Source organism: Lissotriton helveticus, chromosome 6, assembly GCF_964261635.1.
Source record: "Lissotriton helveticus chromosome 6, aLisHel1.1, whole genome shotgun sequence".
NCBI lineage: Eukaryota > Metazoa > Chordata > Amphibia > Caudata > Salamandridae > Lissotriton > Lissotriton helveticus.
In genome coordinates, this window is record NC_136067.1 from 1,233,232,028 (window position 1) to 1,233,252,732 (window position 20,705).

General features: G+C 44.2%; 1 protein-coding gene across 1 annotated transcript in view; it reads right to left on the minus strand.

Annotated features, from left to right (window-relative positions):
* Positions 1–7,833: 7,833 nt before the first annotated feature.
* The window catches only part of SNX5 (sorting nexin 5), a 351,728-nt gene continuing 338,856 nt past the window's right edge, over positions 7,834–20,705 (minus strand). Inside the window, exon 14 of the mRNA XM_078648946.1 lies at positions 7,834–11,910. Coding sequence (XP_078505072.1) covers positions 11,860–11,910 — 51 coding nt within the window. The 3' untranslated portion in view covers positions 7,834–11,859. The remainder of the gene's footprint in view (positions 11,911–20,705) is intronic.

Here is a 20,705-nt window from a genome sequence, read left to right on the forward strand (position 1 = left end):
TCCCCTAAATAACTTTTGTAAAACAAAGTAATTTGAGCTAGTCTCATTTTGATTAAACCGCATATAAACCTGGGGACATGGACTAGCTTTCTGGTCCTACCTCTCTCTCTTGATTACGCATCAAGTTGCCTCGTATACCACAATACAAGATATCGAGTGATGGTGAGAGAGCTCTTTTAGCGATTGTCTATGATCTGGTTGAGAAGGGTGTGGTTGAGGGAACGAGAGGTAACGTGTGCAATAGCCCGGTTTTGCCTGTTCTTAAACGTACGGATGCTTCTCAGCCGCCTGTGTACCGGTTTGTGATCGACCTTCGAGAGGTCAATAAGATTGTCGTGCCACAGTTTCCTGTGGTACCAGATATCACTGCATTGTTGACTTTGATTCCTGCTTCGGCAGCCTGGTTTTCTGTCATCGACTTGAAGAATGCTTTCTTCAGTATTCCTATTGCTGAGGCGAGTAGGGATATTTTTGGCTTCTCATTAGGAGGCCGAAGCTTCCGGTTTAAGAGAGCTCCCCAAGGTTATTGTGAAAGTCCTTCAATCTATGGTCAAGCGTTGAAAACTCAGCTTGACGGGTTTGTGTTGCCAGTTGGTTCTGCTCTTATTCAGTATGTCGATGATTTGTTGATTACTGCTGATGACGAAGTGATTTTTAAAGAGGCTACTATTTCGTTGTTGCGATATTGGTCTGACCTTCATCATAAAGAGTCGCCTTCGAAGTTGCAATATTGCCGCCAAGAGGTAACCTACTTAGGTCATCTCTTGTCGAAGGAGGGAAGGAAATTGACCCCAGAAATAATTCAAGCGATTGCGCAAATGAGTGTTTACCATCGACACAGAGAAGTTTGTGCCTTTTTGGGTATTACGTCATATTGTAGACAATGGATCCCCAATTTTTTTTTGTTGGCGAAACCTCTGTTAGCATAGACTCTGAAAGATACTCCGTATCCTCTTCCTTGGTCTGATGAATGCCAGAAAAGTTTTTCTGAATTACGTGATGCATTGTGTTCGGCTCCTGTGTTGGGTACTCCAGACTATAGCAAGCCTTTTACGTTGTATGTGCACGAGAGAGAAGGATGCGCGTTGTCAGTGTTGACACAATCTTTTGGGGACAAGCAGCGTCCATGTGCGTACTTCTCATCAACGTTAGATCCAGTTGCTAAAGCATTGCCGAGTTGTTTGAGAGCTACAGCCGCAGCTGCCGTTTCTATTCGACAGTCGGCTGGTTTGGTATTGGATAATACGCGGATTGTGATGGTTCCGCATGCAGTGGATACGTTATTAAATAGGACTAAGACACAGCACCTTACTAGTGCACGTCTTTCAGGTTATGAGTTGACACTGTTAGCTAGCCATGTTCACATTAAAAGATGTAACGTGTTGAATCCAGCTACGTTATTGCCGATCTCTACAGAGACGGATGTCCAAGAACAGCATGATTGTTTTCTTCGCACAGAGGAAGAAACAAAAGCTAGAGTGGATCTTAGGGACACTCCTTTTGAGAATGTGGATGGTACGCTGTGGGTTGATGGTTCGTGTTTTAAGCTTCCGAATGGTGAGACGACTGCAGCGTATGCTATCACAACTTTAAATACAGTTGTTGAGACAGCACGTATACCACAGAATTCTGCACAAGCAGCAGAGTTGATTGCACTGACTAGAGCATGTGTGTTGTCGGAAGGAAAGCGAGTGAATATTTATACCGATAGTCAGTATGCGTTTGGTGTTGCGCACAGTTTTGAGCGTTTGTGGAGAGAGCGTGGGTTCCTTACTCCCCTGGAACTAAAATCCAGCATGGGCAGTTAGTGAATGAACTTTTGGAATCTCTCACTCTTCCAAAGCAGATTGCAATTGTGAAGTGTAGTGCTCATAAGAAAGTTGTGGACAATGTTGGTCGAGGGAATGCATTTGTGGATGAAGTTGCGAAGGAAACAGCGAAAGACATGATGAGCCGTATGTATGTTGCAGGACCAGCAAGATGGGTTATGGCTGGTGGAATGTGTGAAGACACGATAGAAAGTGTGAAGATGATTCAGGCTGAAGCTACAGAAAAGGAAATGAATGTTTGGAGAGAGAGTACGGGTATGTTGGATTCTACAGGCTGTTGGATTGAGTTGTCGGAACATCAGCGATGGTTGTTGCCAGATGTGTATGTGCTCCCAGTGGTTACAATGGCTCATGGATGGGCTCATATAAGTTCGAAAGGAATATGCAAGTTATTGGCTCCAGTTTGGCAGAATGCTGGAATTCCGAAATGTGCAGAGAACGTGGTGAAACATTATATGATTTGTCTGCAATATAATCCTGGTAAGGGAATTTCAACTCCAGCTGGTCATTTTGCTCCTCCGACGTATCCGTTTGAGGTGATACAGTTCGATTACATTCACATGGAGAGATGCAACAACCTAAAATATGTTCTTGTGGTTGTTTGCGCCTTTTGAAGATGGATAGAGGCTTACCCCCTAAAAGATAATACTGCCCTGTCTACAGCCAAGGTTTTGTTGAGAGAGTATTTCCCTAGGTATGGATTGCCGAGAATTGTGTGGTCAGACAATGGGAGTGAATTTGTGGGTCAAATCATGAAGAAAGTATGCTCTGGATTAGGGATCAACCAAAAGTTCCATGCAGCGAATCACCCCCAGTCTGCTGGACTTGTTGAATGTTACAATGGTACGCTTAAGCTTAAATTGGCTAAGGTACAAGCGAGTACTGGTCTTACATGGCCAGATGCCTTGCCGTTGGCTCTTTTGTCAACTAGGACGACTGTGCATTCTCGAGTGGGACTTAGTCCGTATGAGATTGTGTTTGGTCACCCAGCGAATGTTTGGGGAGTGCCTCGTCCGAAAGAGTACAGCAGTATTGAATACCCTATGTTGGTGGATTACTTACATGACTTGACTGCTAAATTACGTGTTCTCCACCAAAAGGTCTATGATACTTTGCCGACAGCTACAACAGATCCAGGCCACGTACTTGAACCTGGTCAGTACGTTTTGGTAAAGAATTTCCAGCGCACAAAGAATCTACAGCCTAGATGGACCGGCCCCTATCTGATTTTGCTGGTTACTAGAACCGTTGTTAGAGTAGCAGGCAAAAAGAACTGGGTGCATGCCACCCACTGTAAAAAAGTTCCTTTGCCTTTACCATATGACCAGTGGGTAAGGGATGGTATAGCCGATTCAGGTTTTGAGAAGGTCCCTAGATTCACCCCGTTTAGTGATGCTCATTTCACATTGACACGGTCTGAACGAGAGGATGATGATTTTCTGCAAGCTGCTGTGCCTCCTCATCTGAAGATTGACACCACCAATCCGGATCTTCTGTTTAAGGATCAGACTGTACCTGACAAGGAACGCTACGATTTGAGACCACGAAAGACTGTACATACGGACAAATAAAACAAAATGTTCTTTTTATAGCGAATTTACACTTTGGCAGATCAAGAAACTTTTTTATTTTTATTTTTCGAACCACCATCCGGGTTCAGCTGTAGGGTTGCGGTATAAAGACTTGGGAGTGCAAGCCGTGTAGACACAAGGTCGATGGATCTGGTTGGTTCAAGGGAGTTCCCTAGACTGACAGGCGCATTCCTTAGCAGAAGAAAACCAACTGCCGCGAACAGCACGGTTAGAGGATGGAGTTTTTTGATGCTGCCCAAAATGTTAGGAGAATGGACTCAAAAGTTCGATTACGTATATTGGTCCGTAGCAAATATTTTTTAACAATGTGTATTCTAATGCTTTTGAATATTGTGTTAGCGTGTGTGGGTTTGGTTTTCTATGCCACATAACAGCCGTTTGCACCTACTTCACAACCTATGCCTTTTCCTACTACTGTTTCTTTACATTCGTTTCACCCTCTACCTGAACATGAATTGATTAGACGGTCAGAATTCATCAATAATTCATTTGTGCAACTTCTCCATCAACACCAGTTAGTAGTGAACACCACTAATTGTTGGGTGTGTGGTCTTATGCCACATACTATGGATAGAGGTATTACTTATCTGGTTTTGCCGTTCAGTTATAATGGGTCCGTATGGGCATATCAGACGATGTTTATTTATGCCAACGAAGTCTATCCTCTGTGTGCCATGAGAGACAATTCGAACAATAGTGCCCTAGTGAAGGGAATAACAGATATGATTAGAGATATCGATATATATGAGACTATTCCCAAAGATGAGGTGTTCGCTTATATCGGATGGAACGTGACTGGATATAGTGTTAGTCTGAGTGAAAAGCAGAGACGAAAAAGGTCACCTCCGATTTGGATTGTACCCCATCGTGGTCATTTTTGTCTGCAAGGGAAGGGCAAGAATCCGAGAGCTCAGTTAGGGAAGAGTGTTTGTACTCAGACGTATGTCTTTGCATCCCAAACTTCCCCACCGTTTTAGCAGCTAAGGGCACGTATTTTGTCTGCTATGATAGAGCATATACATGGTTGCCCCCTGATTTTTCGGGTACATGTTATGTTGCATATTTGTTGCCTCCTACGTATACTGCTGCCGTAGATTACCACAGAACGAGAGTTGTTAGGGGTGTCTTCAGTAAGGAAGATACCACAGGACAAGAAGTGGGAGACTTTTTCAAGGGTTTCCTCCCGTTTTGGGGACCTATGGCAAACAGTAGAAACCTGCGGCAATTGACGAGATGGTTGAATCCACCAGCAATGAAACTGCCGGTGCCCTTAGTAATCTGACTGCTGAACTTCAAGCGGATCGCCTTATGACGTTACAGAATCGATTGGTTTTAGACGTCATACTTGCAGATCGGGGTGGGGTATGTAAACTGATCCAATCGAGTTGCTGCGTTTTCATACCAGATAATGCTCCTACGGTATACCAGGCCATTTCCAAGTTACATAAGATCTGAGTCTATAAATGTGGATAAAGGAGATTGGTCGTTGATTGGATGGTTTTGGGAACTGTTATCGACCTGGGGATGGAAGATTTTGATGATCATTGGGATGGTTTTAGCGATTCTCTTCTCATGTTGTCTTTGCGTACAGTGTGGCCCTGCCATATGTGGCCTCTGTGCTACTACGTGTGTGAGAGGATCGGTCTCGAGAGAAGTCCTGAGTAATAGGATGATGCTCCAGCAGCATCTTGATGATCTGATGAATATTGACATCGACTCAGACACAGATTGAGTCATTGCCTATGTAAGGGCAAAAGGAGGGTCTATGGTTCTGTGAATTCTGAACCCGTTTTATAAATGGCATGGTTTTGTTACGAATTTGATAATAGCAAACCGTAAATAGTGAGTTCGGCAAGTACGAGTTATCTTGTCATGCTAGACTTACAGATTCACTACGTATGTGGAGATTTCGTTCTGAACCATGGGTTCCATTTTGTGTATGGCAGCCATTTTGTGGTTGCCCTCACATAGGCTGATGACTGTGGCTGAACTAGTCTTTAAGGACATGTACACCTTAGCTCGAGTTCGTGCTGACTCCTGTTTGACCGGAGCAAACTGACCTCGTTGCCTGAAGCTGACCTGGTTGAACTAGTTCCTTGCCCTAGAGCTGATCAAGATTGAGGATCAGAGCACAGGACATCGTAAAGTTTGATATGCACACACACCTGCCTTATCCTGCCCTATATCTGTTTCTGTTCTTCCTTTATGGCCTCCTTTATGACACGGGTTGTGGTCCTTTTATTGGGGTGCCGTTTGACTTATTGTAAGAAGGAATGTTGGGCTTTCCTGTATAATTGATGGTGGGCCGGGCAACTGAAAAGTGGGTTTGTCGTCATGCAATACTTTAGTTGTGGAAACATGTGATTGGTTAAAATTGTAAATAAGGAATGTTTGCCTGAAGCATGATTTTTGGCATAAAAAGGGATGACTTGCTTTGTAAAGTTGAGCAGTCTCCTACGAATATACGCTGTTGTACTTCGAGGACTTCTGTTTCTGATCTTTGACGCCACCAAGAAGTTTACGCGTTTCTGTATTCTGAGACAGGTGATACCCGAAGACTTTGGGCGTGCCCCTGGCGCCGCTGGGTCTTAAATAACCCGGTTCTTCAGAAGGAGTGCTCACATTGGCTACCCCCCTTTGGGAAACAAGGAGCCTAGGTACTCTGGCTAACACCAGGGGCTTCAGGCAATGGGACCTCATCGGTATAACGAAAATAGGAGACCTGTGGATTAAGGAGGAGGTCATATCATTTGCCGCCCTGCAAGAGAAATATGGGATGGCGGACACCGAACTATATAGATACATTCAGGTCCGACACGCGCTCCAGAGTGCAATCCGAACAGGCACTCAGCTGGCTGATTCATCCCCCCTTGAAGACCGACTACTTACTGACCATTTGGACAAAAAAGCTATCTCACAAACTTATCGTAAACTTGTCAATAATCTCCCAGACCCTATGGCTGTCTTGCGCAGTAAGTGGGAGGTGGAGCTGGGGGACATAGACGACACAGGGTGGATAGATGCACTGACATCGGCTAGGGAGGCAGCTAACCCATCAAGGCTGAAGTTAATACAACCTAAAGTACTACATCGAGTATACTATTCACGCTCCCTACTCCACGAGTTGGGACGGGCACCGGACCCGCTCTGTCTAAGAGGTTGTGGCATGGTGGGTACATTCTTTTATACCATATGGGACTGCCCTAAAATACAAACATACTGGGAGCAAATACTGGCGGAAATAGCACTGGTGGGTGAAGCCGATGTACAACTAGACCCCGGATGGTGTCTCTTACATATCTGGCCCCCCCACAGACCTTAGCCTGGGACTCCAGACCTGGGCCACGCTTGGATTAGCCATTGCAAAGAGGAACATAGCGAGAAATTGGGGTTCCGGGATAGTGCCCACACAGACACAGTGGGAAAACGACATGGACATGGCGATGGTGGCGGAAAGGGCGGTCTATACACACAGGGGATGTCCCAAGAAGTGGTCTAAAGCTTGGGAGAAATGGAATGAATCCCGGGGTCGCATCTGCGACCCGCCGCAGCGGTCATCGGTCCAAGAGCATAGTCCGTGAGAATGAGACACAATGGTATGGCATACACAGAATGTTTCATGCGGGGGTGCTAAGGGACGGAATGAGGCATCGACACTACTCCATGTATACCGCCAGAACAGGCGGTATGGGCTACTTTCCGTGTTTAGCGTTGTCTAAGATGGTAAAAGGTTTTGGCCTGGACTCTGGGTGGCACAATTATACTGTGGTGGGGAGGTGTGTTGGGGAGGGAACCGGGAAAGTGACCATTATTTATACAATGTACTGTAGGTGACACTGCTTTACTCGGACAATGGAGAACTCGCTGGTGTAGTCCCTAACTGCCAATGGAGAGCACTGTTATGGGTTGATGACATGTCTCATGCACATATATGTATAATTCTGAAATGCAAACACAAAAAAAAAAAAAAAGAAAAAAAAAAAAAAAGACAGTTGATCCATCTGTTGGTATCCTCAACGGGGCCTTTGGTGTAGCAGGCAAAATGATTGCTGATGCCATATTATGGTAAGGGAGACTGCACCACAATGGAAAATACCTGCATCTGATTGCAGATTAGGTTAGCTGGTGGAGGAAGGGTGCGATGAGGATTTAGCTCTGTCCAGGAGCGTGACATACTCAACCAGTTAGAGGTCACAAGGAACAAATTAGCTTACAGCATCCTAGTATAGCTATTAGGCTGGTATTCAGTAACTATTTTAACTTAATTACAAATGCTTACGTGGGCAAGTGGTACATTCTTAAACATCATGACAGCAACATGAATTTCAAAGTATTTGCAATACTGATGGATTTTTATAAGGGGAACACGATGTACCAGAGGCCAAACAGGTATTATCACTATAGAAAAAATGTCGAGACATTATATAGATTTATTAACATAAAATTGTACAAGCTAACAAATCACAAACACAATGTATGATTGCGGTTTTATTTTTCAGCTCTAATACAAAAATAAATGCAGCGACATTGCCAGCTGCATGGCATACAGAATTCGAAGACACATTCTTCAAGTGGCACAGGTAGTTCAAGTGATACAATTATTTGGTCGATTGCCCTGATCTTTTTACATTTTTCACAAATGGACAAACACCTTCTTGATAGTGGATAAGACAAAGAGCACACACAAATGTAGAGAATAATAATTTGCCTCCCCCAATCCCCTCCTCAACATTGTGCTTCGTATCACCAGAAAAGGCAAGGCATGGACGCACCACAAGCAGAGAAAAGGAGCCCACCACAAATCCTGGCTGTGGTATGAGGTGCTAGTTACAGCAAACCTTGAACAACAAAAAAATGACGAAACATTATTGAAGCTGATGTACTCCTTTTATAAGTAGGAGAACATCAATTTGTAACCCAGCATATCTCAACACCAAACTGAAGTCACCAACCTACTGTATCACACCCACTCCACAAAACAAAATGCATGAATCCTTATAGTCAATGATAAGAAAAATCCCGGAAGCCCAGAAAGAAGCATGCAATTGGTTGTAACACATAAAAAAAAAATAGAAAAGCACAATAGGTACATTTGATCTCTAGTTTGGCTCCAGTCGACACTTGGATTGAAAGTTTTTTTTGCTCCAAGTTATAAAGATTTTTGTGGCCCATTCCAAACTTCCAGGAAAAAAATATTAATGCATTAGAGCATTTTTTGCTAGTTGCGATTAAGCCAGAAATCTGCCTTCTTTCCACTTGAGCAACCCCACTGAAAGCGTTGAAAGCCAGCCAAACTTGTATGATTGATAAAATGGAAGTAAAGCAGAATAGGCTTTAGCTCCTGTTGGAAATACTGTAAAAAATAAAGTGTTAACAGTCTCATTATTTTTTGTTTTATTCATGCATTTGCCACAGCCAGGAAATAATGGTGTTGTGACACAGATTTACAGTGCCACAGATGTGGCAAAACCGCATCAAATAGGAATTACTGCTACTTTAAATTATTAGTCGGAGTTAAATGTGTGGGAATCTGGTACAATTTCCGTTTGCTTCTAAACCATGCACACTTCCACCATCGAATATCTCAAGAATATAAAGATAAAAACATACTGGTCATGTGTGTGGCTTCATCCAAAAATCGCTCTAAAATTCTACAATTAAAGCCTTCGTTCAGGCACGAGCCATCAGATAAACAATTTTGTTCAAAAATATTGGCAGCCAAATCCATATATTTTTAATGGAACCTGACCATGTGGAAAACAAAAGTAACACTTCTTGTAGCCAGGTAGCTAGGCCAGGATGTATTTGTTTTCAAGCTAGAAAAAGAAAGCAGCATAGCTACCAAGGTTGATAGGAGACACCCACTGAAGCAATTTCAATGAGGGAACTTTTATCACAAGCTTCTCCCCAAGAACAATTCAGCATAGATTTGTATCAGGATTTAAACTAGCTGCCCAGTTATTGTTATTTCAATGAAAGTGTTCCTTGCCACCATCAGCAGCACATAAAATAAGTACCAGAGGATGGCTCCAAGTTGAGAGGTAGGATAAACACAAACGTTTTTAAAAGAAGCTAGCTGTCCACAATAATCAGTCATGGTTTTTACCAAATATTCACATTATAATATAACTGTTTGTGTTATCCAGTCAGCGTAAATAAAGGGGAGCAGAAAGGAGAACTGTTTTAGTGATCATCAAAAATACATGTGCCCATGTGGTGATGATTCAATGTAAAACAGGTTTCATGTGGGTTGTTTCAGATGTTATGTTATGGCATAGACTTCTTATAGAGCGCACATTTTCCAATGATCTCTTGGAGCTTATAAGTAATACATCTTCAGAATGGGAATAGATAAAAAATTACTTGCTCTCACCAGCCTGTTTAAACAGCCATGTATTTAAAAATTGACGAAATATTCTAAAATCCAATTAATGAAGGATCTTATTAGACAGAGCTCCAAATGACAGGGGCCACCGCAGAGATACTATGACTGCCCGACCTTCACTTGCAGAATTTGGGAACCATTAGTCGATTTGCTTGCGCTGACATAAGATTGAGTGACGGAATATATTTCTTTATTTTTTCTGACACACATTTAGGGCCTATCCCATTCATACTTTTAAAAACCATGCAGCACATCTTAAATTGTAAACGTTCCTTCACTGGAAGTCATTGACGTTTTTTTAATAGGGACGTTGCAAGGGTATCTCTACGAAGCATGGATATCAACCGTATGATATTATCAATTGTGTCAATATCTATATAAGCTTCTAGAGGTAAACAGTGAGATTGATGAACAGGATCTTAACCAACTAAAATGTTAGTTGTTCCAAAGCCAGACAAGGATTTGACGAATTGTACATTCTATGACCACTGTCAATACTGAATGTCAATGCAAAAATCATGAGCAAGATCCCTGCATCTATATTAACAACAGGCATGCCTAATTTCAGCACGCTGAAGAGGTAAGAGATGCTGGGTAGATGGAAGGTCAATGCACGGACATGGGAGGATGCCTTCCTTACATTTCTTGAGTCACAAGCCCATTTTATAGTTAAGAGGGGCAGTTCATAATTTACTCAAATCTGAATGCGGTGGCCCAACAGACATAACCATGTTCCCTCAGCAACAGACAGAAGGTGGATTGCTCAGTGTGGGTCTGGTGCGATTGTCCACTCAGCATGTGATTTTTAATTTTTATAGCACATAGCAGGCAGACAGCTCTAGGCACCCTGTTGTGGTGTATGGCAAAATAGAAGAGTGTGATAGGGCTTTGATTTGGAGTATGGGGATGTGAATGTAGGTCAACGCTGTATCAGGCAATGATACATTTACGCTTGCTCTGTTTAAATTTCTGCATATAAACCATATGACCCAGATGCTCCTCCACAAGAAACATCTCAGAGATGACACATGCACTAGATGTTGTCATTGTGAAGAGAATCTTACACACGTTGTACAGTGATTGTGGGATGCAGAGGAATGGTGAACCAACTGAGGAGAGTTGGGGGAGATATTGTGCAACAGTGCCTAGGTCATTGGGTCTAAAGTCATGCCAGAAGCCCAGGAAGAGGAAGGCAAGATGCAAGATTGTAGTTCTCGTTTTTTGGTTCTAGCCTGGCAGTGTGTCACATTGTTCTGGCTCCACGATTTAGGACTCATTGTAAATAGAGAGGATAAGAATGTAGTTGAATGGGCAGTAGCTGAAGAGTTGGGCGGTTAAGATTAGAACAAACGTGATGTCAGAGAGGACTCCAATAGATGGAAACAGTTAAGTTCATTGATGTCTTCCCCAGATGAACTGCTTCCATGAAATATATGCTCTAATTTGCAGACTAAAGACATGATTTGAGACATGTTTAAGCTAAAGCCTAGTGTGTTCTGAATTGACATTTCTACACGTGTACAGAAACTGTACTGTAACCATTGGGAAATGCAAAATACATATAGTTCTGTTAACCTGTTTTCACTTACTCCTTTATTGAACCACATTTGGGTATATAGGCTTCTTGTGCTTTAAAATTCAAAACGTTTTGGAAAAACGATCATTATTACTGGTGCAAGATCCTAACAAACTTCTTGGAGTATGAACATTGAACAAGTCTTATTCATACAAATAAATGAATCACATTAATAATTGTACCAAAGGGGAATCTTTTTTGTCAAAAAAACCTTTATATAATCTGTAGAGATTTTGACAACCATTTATATTAAATTTGAAAACAAAAGCATTAAGTTATGTGTTTAGTACAAAAGTATCATGTAATGAAAGATAGATTAATAATGTTCTCTCCCACATACTGTCGAAATACCTGCATTGAAACCCCCCCAGTACCCCACCCCTTAAGCTTAGCATGTCCACCACCATACTATGAAGTGCATTTTTGGATTGCTTTTCACGCTCATCCTCATCGTACATGCGTGTAACAAAACTTGCTTTAGTTGTTTTTGAACAATTCTATGCAGCTTTGCAACAAAGACACATTATTCTGAAAGATAAAAAAAGATTAATTATTGTGCTGTGTGCAAAAGGAGGCAACTGAACAGAATAAGAGTGAAAGCACTATACTTCTATTATTTCTTAAGCAAACTTCAGGCACCTGACATATAGTACATCAGAACATGTTAAAAACCAATTATACAAAAATAAACAAGCATTGATAAAGTCAACGCACCAGGCTTGCATTGTATTGATGTTACAGGGGCTCAAAAGGAATGTCCCCTGTACTACACGCAGTAATCGCAAGCCGACACCATCATCCCATGTATGTGAAATTGTTAAGAAGAAAATCACTACGGGAACTACTTTATCCGACCACATTACCAACATCATGTAAAATAGATGGCAATGTAACCATCTGCAAAATGTCATGGACCTGTACTGATCTCTTAAGCGTTTGCAGGTGATAGCTTAAACTCTCAGTAGCCAGAGGCTAAAAATAAAAATATTAATCAGTATAAACAACATTTTGAGAACTGTGAGAAAGGCATTTACAAGGAAAGCTTTGGATGCTTTGTTACAAGGCCCTTATGAAGTCGAGAATAGACTGACCTACAGCACAGGCATTTGGATTTTTAGAACTGGCTAATTTGTACAGAATCTAGGGGAAAAAATTATGGTTATAATGAGTAGACAGAGGTGCACTTTTGAGACTGATTTAATTTGAAATTTCCAGGTAGGGGGAAAAGACAAGATGCAAAAGTGAAAGTATTGTTGCTTTATTAATTGATTTGACACTGGCATTGTTGAAATGTAGACTTGAGGATTATGCAGATTTAGATTAGACTCCACATGCCTCAAGATGTCATGGACAAAAACAAGTTACTTACCTGTAACTGTAGTTCTCCAGTATTGGAAGCTTTCATAGATTCACATACCTGAATCATTCCCCGTCGTCGAGACGGGAGTCTCCGGTACATAAAAAAGCAATGCTTAGCAGTATAGCAAACTGAAAAGAGGCCTAGGCCCATTTCCCTTTTGCAACCCATAGCCTTTGTAATGCAAAAAAAGGACCAAACTTTTCCCTGAACCAATCAGAGCTCCTCACCCTCTAGAACACTCCAGAGAGAACCTTTTGCCACTCAGATTTTCGTGCACTTGTGCCATATATTCCTTTTGTGCCTAATCCGAGGTGAGCCTCTCAGGGGAGGAGGGTGGGAGTATGTGAATCTATGAAGGCTTTCAATACTGGAGAACTACAGTTATAGGTAAGTAACTTGTTTTCTTACTCCAGTATTGGAGCTTTCATAGATTCACATACCTGAATCAGAATAGCGAGCAGTAAATTATAGCACATTTTGCTTTGTTACCTACAACTCTAAAATAGGCAACATATGTCAGTCCACCATCGCAGTAACTGTCTATAAATACCCATAGACCGATGTTCATAAATTACGTATAATGCAGCATACGACAATAGAAATGTGCTTATCTTACCACAAAGGAAGGAGGGAGGACAAAGAGGGCTCACCGTTACTGGAAAAGGTTCCTCAGTACTGCTTCTCCTACTGCCACATCCTATTTGCAGGTGCATCAAGGCAGTAATGTCTGGTGAAGGTATGAGTACTCTTCCAGGTAGCAGTCCTGCAGACATCCTGGATAGATACTCCTGCAAATAAAGCAGTGGAGGTGGACACTGCTCTTGTAGAAAGTGCACGAACCGGTGCATTCAACGGATTCCCCGCCGCCTAATAACAATATTGTATTGTCTTTGAAATCCATCAAGAAATTCCCCTTTTTTACAAGGGAAACCCCCCCCTCCCTGGGGGCACTATTAGCAACAAGTAGATGGGAAGATTTGCGGAAAGGCCTTGTTCTTTTGCCCATAGAATTTCAGGCAGTGTTGAACATCTAATGAATGAAAAACTTTTTCCACTGCTGTTGACGGTTGATGGAAAAAAAAAACGCTTAAGAATCAGTGGTTCATTTAGATGGAAATCTGTTGGCACTTTTGGAATGAATTTTGGATTAGTCCAGAGGACAACCCGGTCCTTCTTGAACTGCAAAAACGGTTCTTGTATCGTGAGAGCCTGTTTTTCTCCAATTCTTCTGGCTGACGTGAGAGCTCTAAGAAGAGCTAGCTTCCAGAATAAGAATTTTTGGTCCGAAACAACCCCTTCATGAATTGGTTCATAATTCTTTCAGACCACAGTGATGGACTCAAGGAAGTCGTCTATATCAAGAAATTGCCGCCAGGTGTACTGTAATAGAAGCATGGGCGAAACCAGATTTTGCCAACATCAGAATATATGGAATAATTTGATGTGTCTCTGAGTTTAGAGGATGAATATTATGTTCTTGGCACCACAGACTGAATCTCTTCAATTTCATCCTATCTGCTCTGTTTGTAGTTTCCGCTCTGGCATGTGCTAGAATATCTCTGCATTCTGCCGAAATATCTAGGATGCAGAATTCGCAATATTCAGGAGCCAGGCCACTAAGCGCAGCGATTTTAGGTCCGAATGAAGCACTTGTCCCCGGGACATTGTCAAGAGTGATGATATTGGTTGTAGACGAATTGGGCGATCCTCTGATGGCAGGAGCAACTCCGTGAACCAGTGTTGTCTGGGTCACCATGGAGCTATTAGTATTACCTTGCTCGGTTCCTTCTTTATCTTTGTGAGAGCATGTGGCAGGAGGGGGAATTGAAGAAAAGGCGTAGGCAAAGACGCCTGACCATGTTATCAAAAACGCATTCCCCCAGATTCCCACTGGTTATGCCAACTTGCGAAGAACCAGCATTTTGTGTTTTGAGCTGTCGCAAACAGATCCACTGCTGGAACTCCCCACCTGAAGAAGATGCTTTGTAGTATATCCTGATTGATCTCCCACTCGTGGCAGGTCGATTTTAGTCTGCTGAGAGTGCCCGCTTTGACGTTCTGATCCCCTGGACGGTGTTCCGCCTTTAGAGATACTCCATGTTGGACAGCCCACTTCCATATCTTTTGTGCTTCCCACGACAAGGAGAGTGATCTTTTATCTCCCTGCTTGTTGAGATAGTGCATCGCGGTCGTGTTGTCTGTTCTCACCAGAACAGACGTTCCCTGAATTCTTGGTAGGAAAGTCAGTACTGCCAAGTCTACCGCTTATAGCTCAAGCCAGATGATGTGAAGCTGTTGTTCTTGCAATTCCCACCGACCGCTGACCTGCAGGTCCTGAAGGAATGCTCCCCATCCTTCCAGAGATGCATCAGTGGAAAGACTCACCAAGGTTTTTTGTTTTTTTTCGGGTGCACTTTGCCACTGCTTGCACCATAGCCTGGGTGACCTTCACCTTGTCGTCGAAGGATCTCCCTACCTGGTGCCATTTGCAATCTAGTTCCTCCTGTAATGGATGCATCCTTAGTAGGCATAAAGGAATCAGTGGTATGCAAGAGGACACTGCCCCTAGTAGCGACTTGTACATGCGTACTGAAAGACACTTTTTTTCTTTTCTGAAATTCTTGGCTAGAGCCATGAGACCCTGTTGTCTCTCTGTGGAGGGAATGCCTTGATTACAGAGGAGTCCAGAATCGCTCCCAGTAAAGTGATCTTCTTTGACAGTTGAAGGGACAATTTCTCTATATTTAAAGTCAGTCCCAGTTCGGCGAACAATTGTATGCATGCCGTAGTAGACACCTGGGCTGAAGTTTCTGATGGTGCTTTTATCAACCACTCGTACAGGTAAGGAAATACTTTGTGTCTGTGCTTTCTGAGAAAAGCTGCTACTGGCGCCAGACACTTTGTAAAGATTCTCGGGGCTGATTTGCGACCAAATGGTAGCACTTTGAAGTAGTAATGGTCCCCGGCTACTGCAAATCGAAGATACAGTCTAAGAGAAGGATGAATGGGGATGTGAACATATGCATCCTGTAAGTCTAGAGTGGTCATATGATCCCCTGGCTTTAAGAGTAGCAGAATGTCTAGGAGGGTCACCATCCGGAAAAATTGCTTCTTAAGGTAAGTATTCAGAGCTCTCAGGTCTAGAATAGGACGCCATTGCAGAGCATTCTTCCAGACTAGGAAGAAACTGAAGTAAAACCCTTTTCGTTTTTTGGAAGATCGGCACCGGTTCTATTGCTCCTTTTCGGAGCATTGTCCGAATCTCCAAACGCCTCTGAGATAGTTGTTTAATCTTTTGACTTGTCAGCGGTGTCGAAGGGGGGGAATTGAAGAAAATTCAAGAGTGTGTGCGAATTATATCTTATTGAAGGCCCATCTGTCCGTCGTTATTTTCTGTCCATAATGCAGATGGGAAGCAACTATTCCACCCATGGGTACTTGTGGAGAGGAATAGCAACATGTAGCCAGATCCAGGAGGTTGTCATTGACTTTTACCATTGTTTTTCCCTTGACGACCTCCTCGTCCTCTAGGAGCAGACTTTGTATAGCTCCTTGTTTGTTTTTTACCCTATTGCTGACGATATGGTTGTGATGATGAGGAATAAAAGGGGTTATCTTCCCTGTTGATAACCCCCTCTGTAGGATGAATGGCCTCTTTCCCTGGTGCCTCAAAAGGGCACCTTACGGTATTGTAGTGTACCCAGGGCATTTGTAGTATCTATCTTTTTTGATACCTTGAAATGCCTCATCCACTTGTTTCCCAATAAATCTTCTCCATCGAACGGGAGATCCAGGATCTTAATTTTGGACTTCTGGTCTAAAGGCAGTCCCTCTTAACCACCCCGGACGCCTCAGCACCGCCGCTCGCCTCCTGTCTATTGTCCTCTGGGAAGAGGTCCATGTTTGGTGCCATATCGCACCACATCTGCCTGTCTTATCTGCCCAGAATAGCAAGGGCATTATCTGCTTTTACTAAGAGAGCAGACATGGATGAGAATCTCTTTCCTGCGTTGTCCAAGCATCTCCCCTCTCTGTCAGGAGGTGTTGATATAGGCGCAGAGGGATTCTTAGATTTTTGTTGCGCCGCTTGCGAAAACACGGAATCAGGTTTTGGATGGCCCAGTAAACACGCTGGTGCGTCTAAAAGAACTTTATATTGTTTCTCCAACCTAGCGAGCACAGGCGTAACTGTCGCCGGTGTCTTCATCACTTTTAAACCTTCTTCCCACACATAGCCAACAATCGGGATAGCCTGGACTGATTTTTGGAATGGCTCCTTGAAATCGTACCGGAAGCATTCTGTTTGTATCGAAGCCATAGGAAGCTGGAACATCTTGCAGCTCTCTCCATTATATTATGAAATCTGCGGAGAATCTTCCGGTTCTGGTGAGGGAGATGCCGGAGACGGAATCAAGTAATCATCCCATTTTTTGTTGGGATCTGTTATTTCTCCCCCTTCCTGGTCATCATCATCCTTGGTGACCGGATTCTGGTGGTGTATCATTTGAGGAGTCGCCGGCCTAACTTCTTGTTGTGGCTCCCTGTTTCCAACTGGAGTAGTAGGGATGGGATTTCCTGAGAAGCAGGTGTCGGCGTAAATCTCTTTCTACAGTCGGCCAGCATAAACTGCAGATCCATCATCATGAAGGATGGCATACCAACCATTCCTTCCTGGTACTCTTGGCGATAGTACTGGTGCTGAGGATATTGGTACTCCCCATATCCCTCCTCATAGTCATCCATTGTCGACACCAGGCGTAGACAGACAGTCATCGTCGTCTATGTTCCAGTCGACGATCCTGTAAAGGCATCGATAGCGCCTTAGACGATACCGTCGTCGACGCCGTCGTAGATGATACCGTCGTCGATGACGACACCGTAGACGAGACCGTCGTCGACGGCGCCGTAGACGATACCGTCGCCGTAGACGATACCGTCGTCGACAATGCTGTAGACGATACTGTCAACGATGCCGTAGACGACACCGTAGACGACACCGTCGTCGACGGCGCCGTAGACGATACCGTCGCCGTAGACAATACCGTCGCCGCCATAGACGATACTGTCGCCGACGGCGCCGTGGACGATACCGTCGCCGACGACGACGTAGACGATACCGTCGCCAACGACGCCGTAGACGATAGTCGTCGACGACGCCGTAGACGTCGTCGTAGACGCTGCCGTCATAGACGACGCCGTAGACGGAGAGACTGTAATAGTTAATGATGTTGTTTTTGATATGAGTTTCACCTTAATCCTCGACGACGAGAATGGTTTCTTAGTCGACGATCCCGTTGACGATGTTGGTTGCTTAGTCTTTACCTCAGGAGGTATAGAAGACGGCTTCGTGAAGGGTTCTTTGACCAGAGGAGGTGATTTTTGACGGCTCAGAAGTAGTCTTTTTAACATGATTTTTCCCTAAAAGCATGCCCTTTACTCTTTCTTCTCTTTTGAGATCTCCTAGATGTTGAGGATGACGCCTCATCACTGTCACTGGAGATAACCTCCTTTCTGGCCTTGGCGTTTGACACCATATTAAAAGGCGCCCCTCACGAGGGAGGAGCTACGCTAGCATCCAAGATGGCCGCATAAGCTCCCGGCTCCGCCGATCTCCGCCGGTTGCTCATTAACCCTGGCTCTCATCCTGAATTCCCACCGGACTCCTGTGCAGCTGAAGTGCGCCTGACTTCAAGGGTGCGATCCCGGACTTTCTAGCTGCTCAAATGACGAAGATATGCCGTGCGCCATTCTCGGCCTAACCCGAAGTGGAAGCCGGGGCCTCGAGTTCCAACCCAGCCGGGTTGGAGTTGAACAACTTCGGCTGCGGGGCGTGGGTGGCTTCCGGTCTCCCGAAGTGGCGTCTTTCTTGTCCGTTCTGGATGGTGGTTCGGTGACAGCTTTCTTCCGCAACTGCGGCGGCTTTGCATATCGACTGCTTTGGTCGGGGATCCGCTGCCCGGAGGGCCCGCTGAGCTCCCGGGGTCGAAGGGCTTGGTTCCCCGCTGGCGGCGACGGTGTTGAGATCGTGCTTTTGGAGGTGCCCACGGTTGTCATCTACATAGCCTTTGCCTGGTGCCCCGGAGTAGTCGACCTCCGGGGTTCAGAGACCTGCCCGGTCGCTCAGTGAGGGACGATGGAGCGGGCTGACTATACACCGTCGCTACACACTATCATGTCCGCCATTGGGGAGCTCCATGTACAAGTCACCGCCATTGTCCGGAGGATGATTGTAACGGCTGATATCATCTGCTGGAGGCCGGATTCCGACCCTTTGTTGGCTGTTGCTCAAGATTCTTTCCCCGCGGAACGAGCTCCAATTGCTACCGAGGACCCTGTGCGGAAGCCAGACTTTGTAATTCTTTGTGAACCCCAGATGGCAACGAACGAGCCCGAAACTATCGGATGTGTGCTTTGCCCTTCGTCGATATCGCCTGGAATGGATGTGGCTAGTCCTATATTTCATCGTGAGTTTTCCAAGGACAGTTGGATTAATAACCTGCCCCTTTTCTTTCAAATGGACCCAAAACGCTCTGCTGATTTATTGCTGGTGGGCAGTGAACTTTGTCTGACTTTTGGACTTCGTGAACATCTATCCTGTTATCACTCCTTTCGTGTCGCTTTGGAAACTTTCCTGTTTTTTACTCTTCCTGTTGTGACGGCGGTTCAAATGGACTGGGCTTGTATGAAGAATCGTAGTGGCCAGGGTTGACTTTTACCGTATTGGTTTGAAAAATGACTTCATTTGACACGGGACTGTACCTCTTGATTGCGCGGGAGGGGGGTGGGTTTTTATACGCTTCCCCCCCTGTTGGATTTTACTGGTTGTGTTTTCTTATCCTGGAGATTTATGGGGTGGGTTGCTGCCGGCGGGGGGCAAGGGGACCGGGGGCCTGTTTGTCATTCCCTCCTCCACTTTCTTCTTTCCTTCTTTTAGGACCAGTTCCGGGGCGACAGGCACGCTGCTAGTGGGGATGGGCCGTAGCCATTGCAGAGGTGTAGGGTGGGGGGAATGGGGAGGGGTTTATTATTTTATATTAGTTTAGTTCTATGGCCCTTTTTTTCTTTTTCCTTTCTTCTTTCACAAGAGACGGGTCGATTATCCTGTACCGATTTTCTTATTTGTCGGGTGTCTAATGTGGTCATTAATATCCTGTATTGTGGGTGGGCTGCTTTTGCGAACTACTGTTTTGTCGGATTGCTCTTCGTATTTCCCCTTTCAGAATGCATCGTTGCCACAATTGCATCCGTCGGTAAAATTGCCTTTAACGCATTGTATACTTGCCCACTTTTTGATGTATCATGTTAGATGTATGCCACCCGATTTATGTATATTCTCTTGTTTTTCAATAAAAACCTTTAAAAAAAAAAAAAAAAAAGGCGCCCCTCACGATCTCTCAGAAACTTACTTGAAAAAGTGCGACATACCTTGCAGTCTTTGGCCTGCGGGTATAGACAGTAAATGCAGTCAGTGTGAGGGTCATCAGCATAGAGCAACTTCTTGGAACAAGTTCCACAGGCTCTAAATAACCCTTTTAAAGATAATCCACAGTAGAACAGAATCCAGTAGAATTCCTAAGAACAAAGTTCTTTAATGAAGTTGAAAACACAGAATTGGGGGCATGACTTGGATGGCAAGGGGTGTAGTTGCCCAAGTCCGGAGTTCCGCCAGACCCCGGGACTCTAACGAAACAAACAGCGCGAAGCCGACACCGTTAAGGAGATGAAACGGCGCTGAGGAAATTGGAACGAAACAGGAGCAAAAAGAAAGCGGTGGAGACAACAAGGAAGGGATAAAAGAACCAAAAATTCCATCTTCGCAACAGACCAAAGAAACGCACAGGAAACAAGATGGCGCTGGAAGGAGTTACCTCTGAGTAACGAACAAGGAGATAAAAGGACCGCTGAAAAAGCCACAAACCCACACAGAAGGTCAGTGGGCATCAGACGCAAACGCTAACGCGCC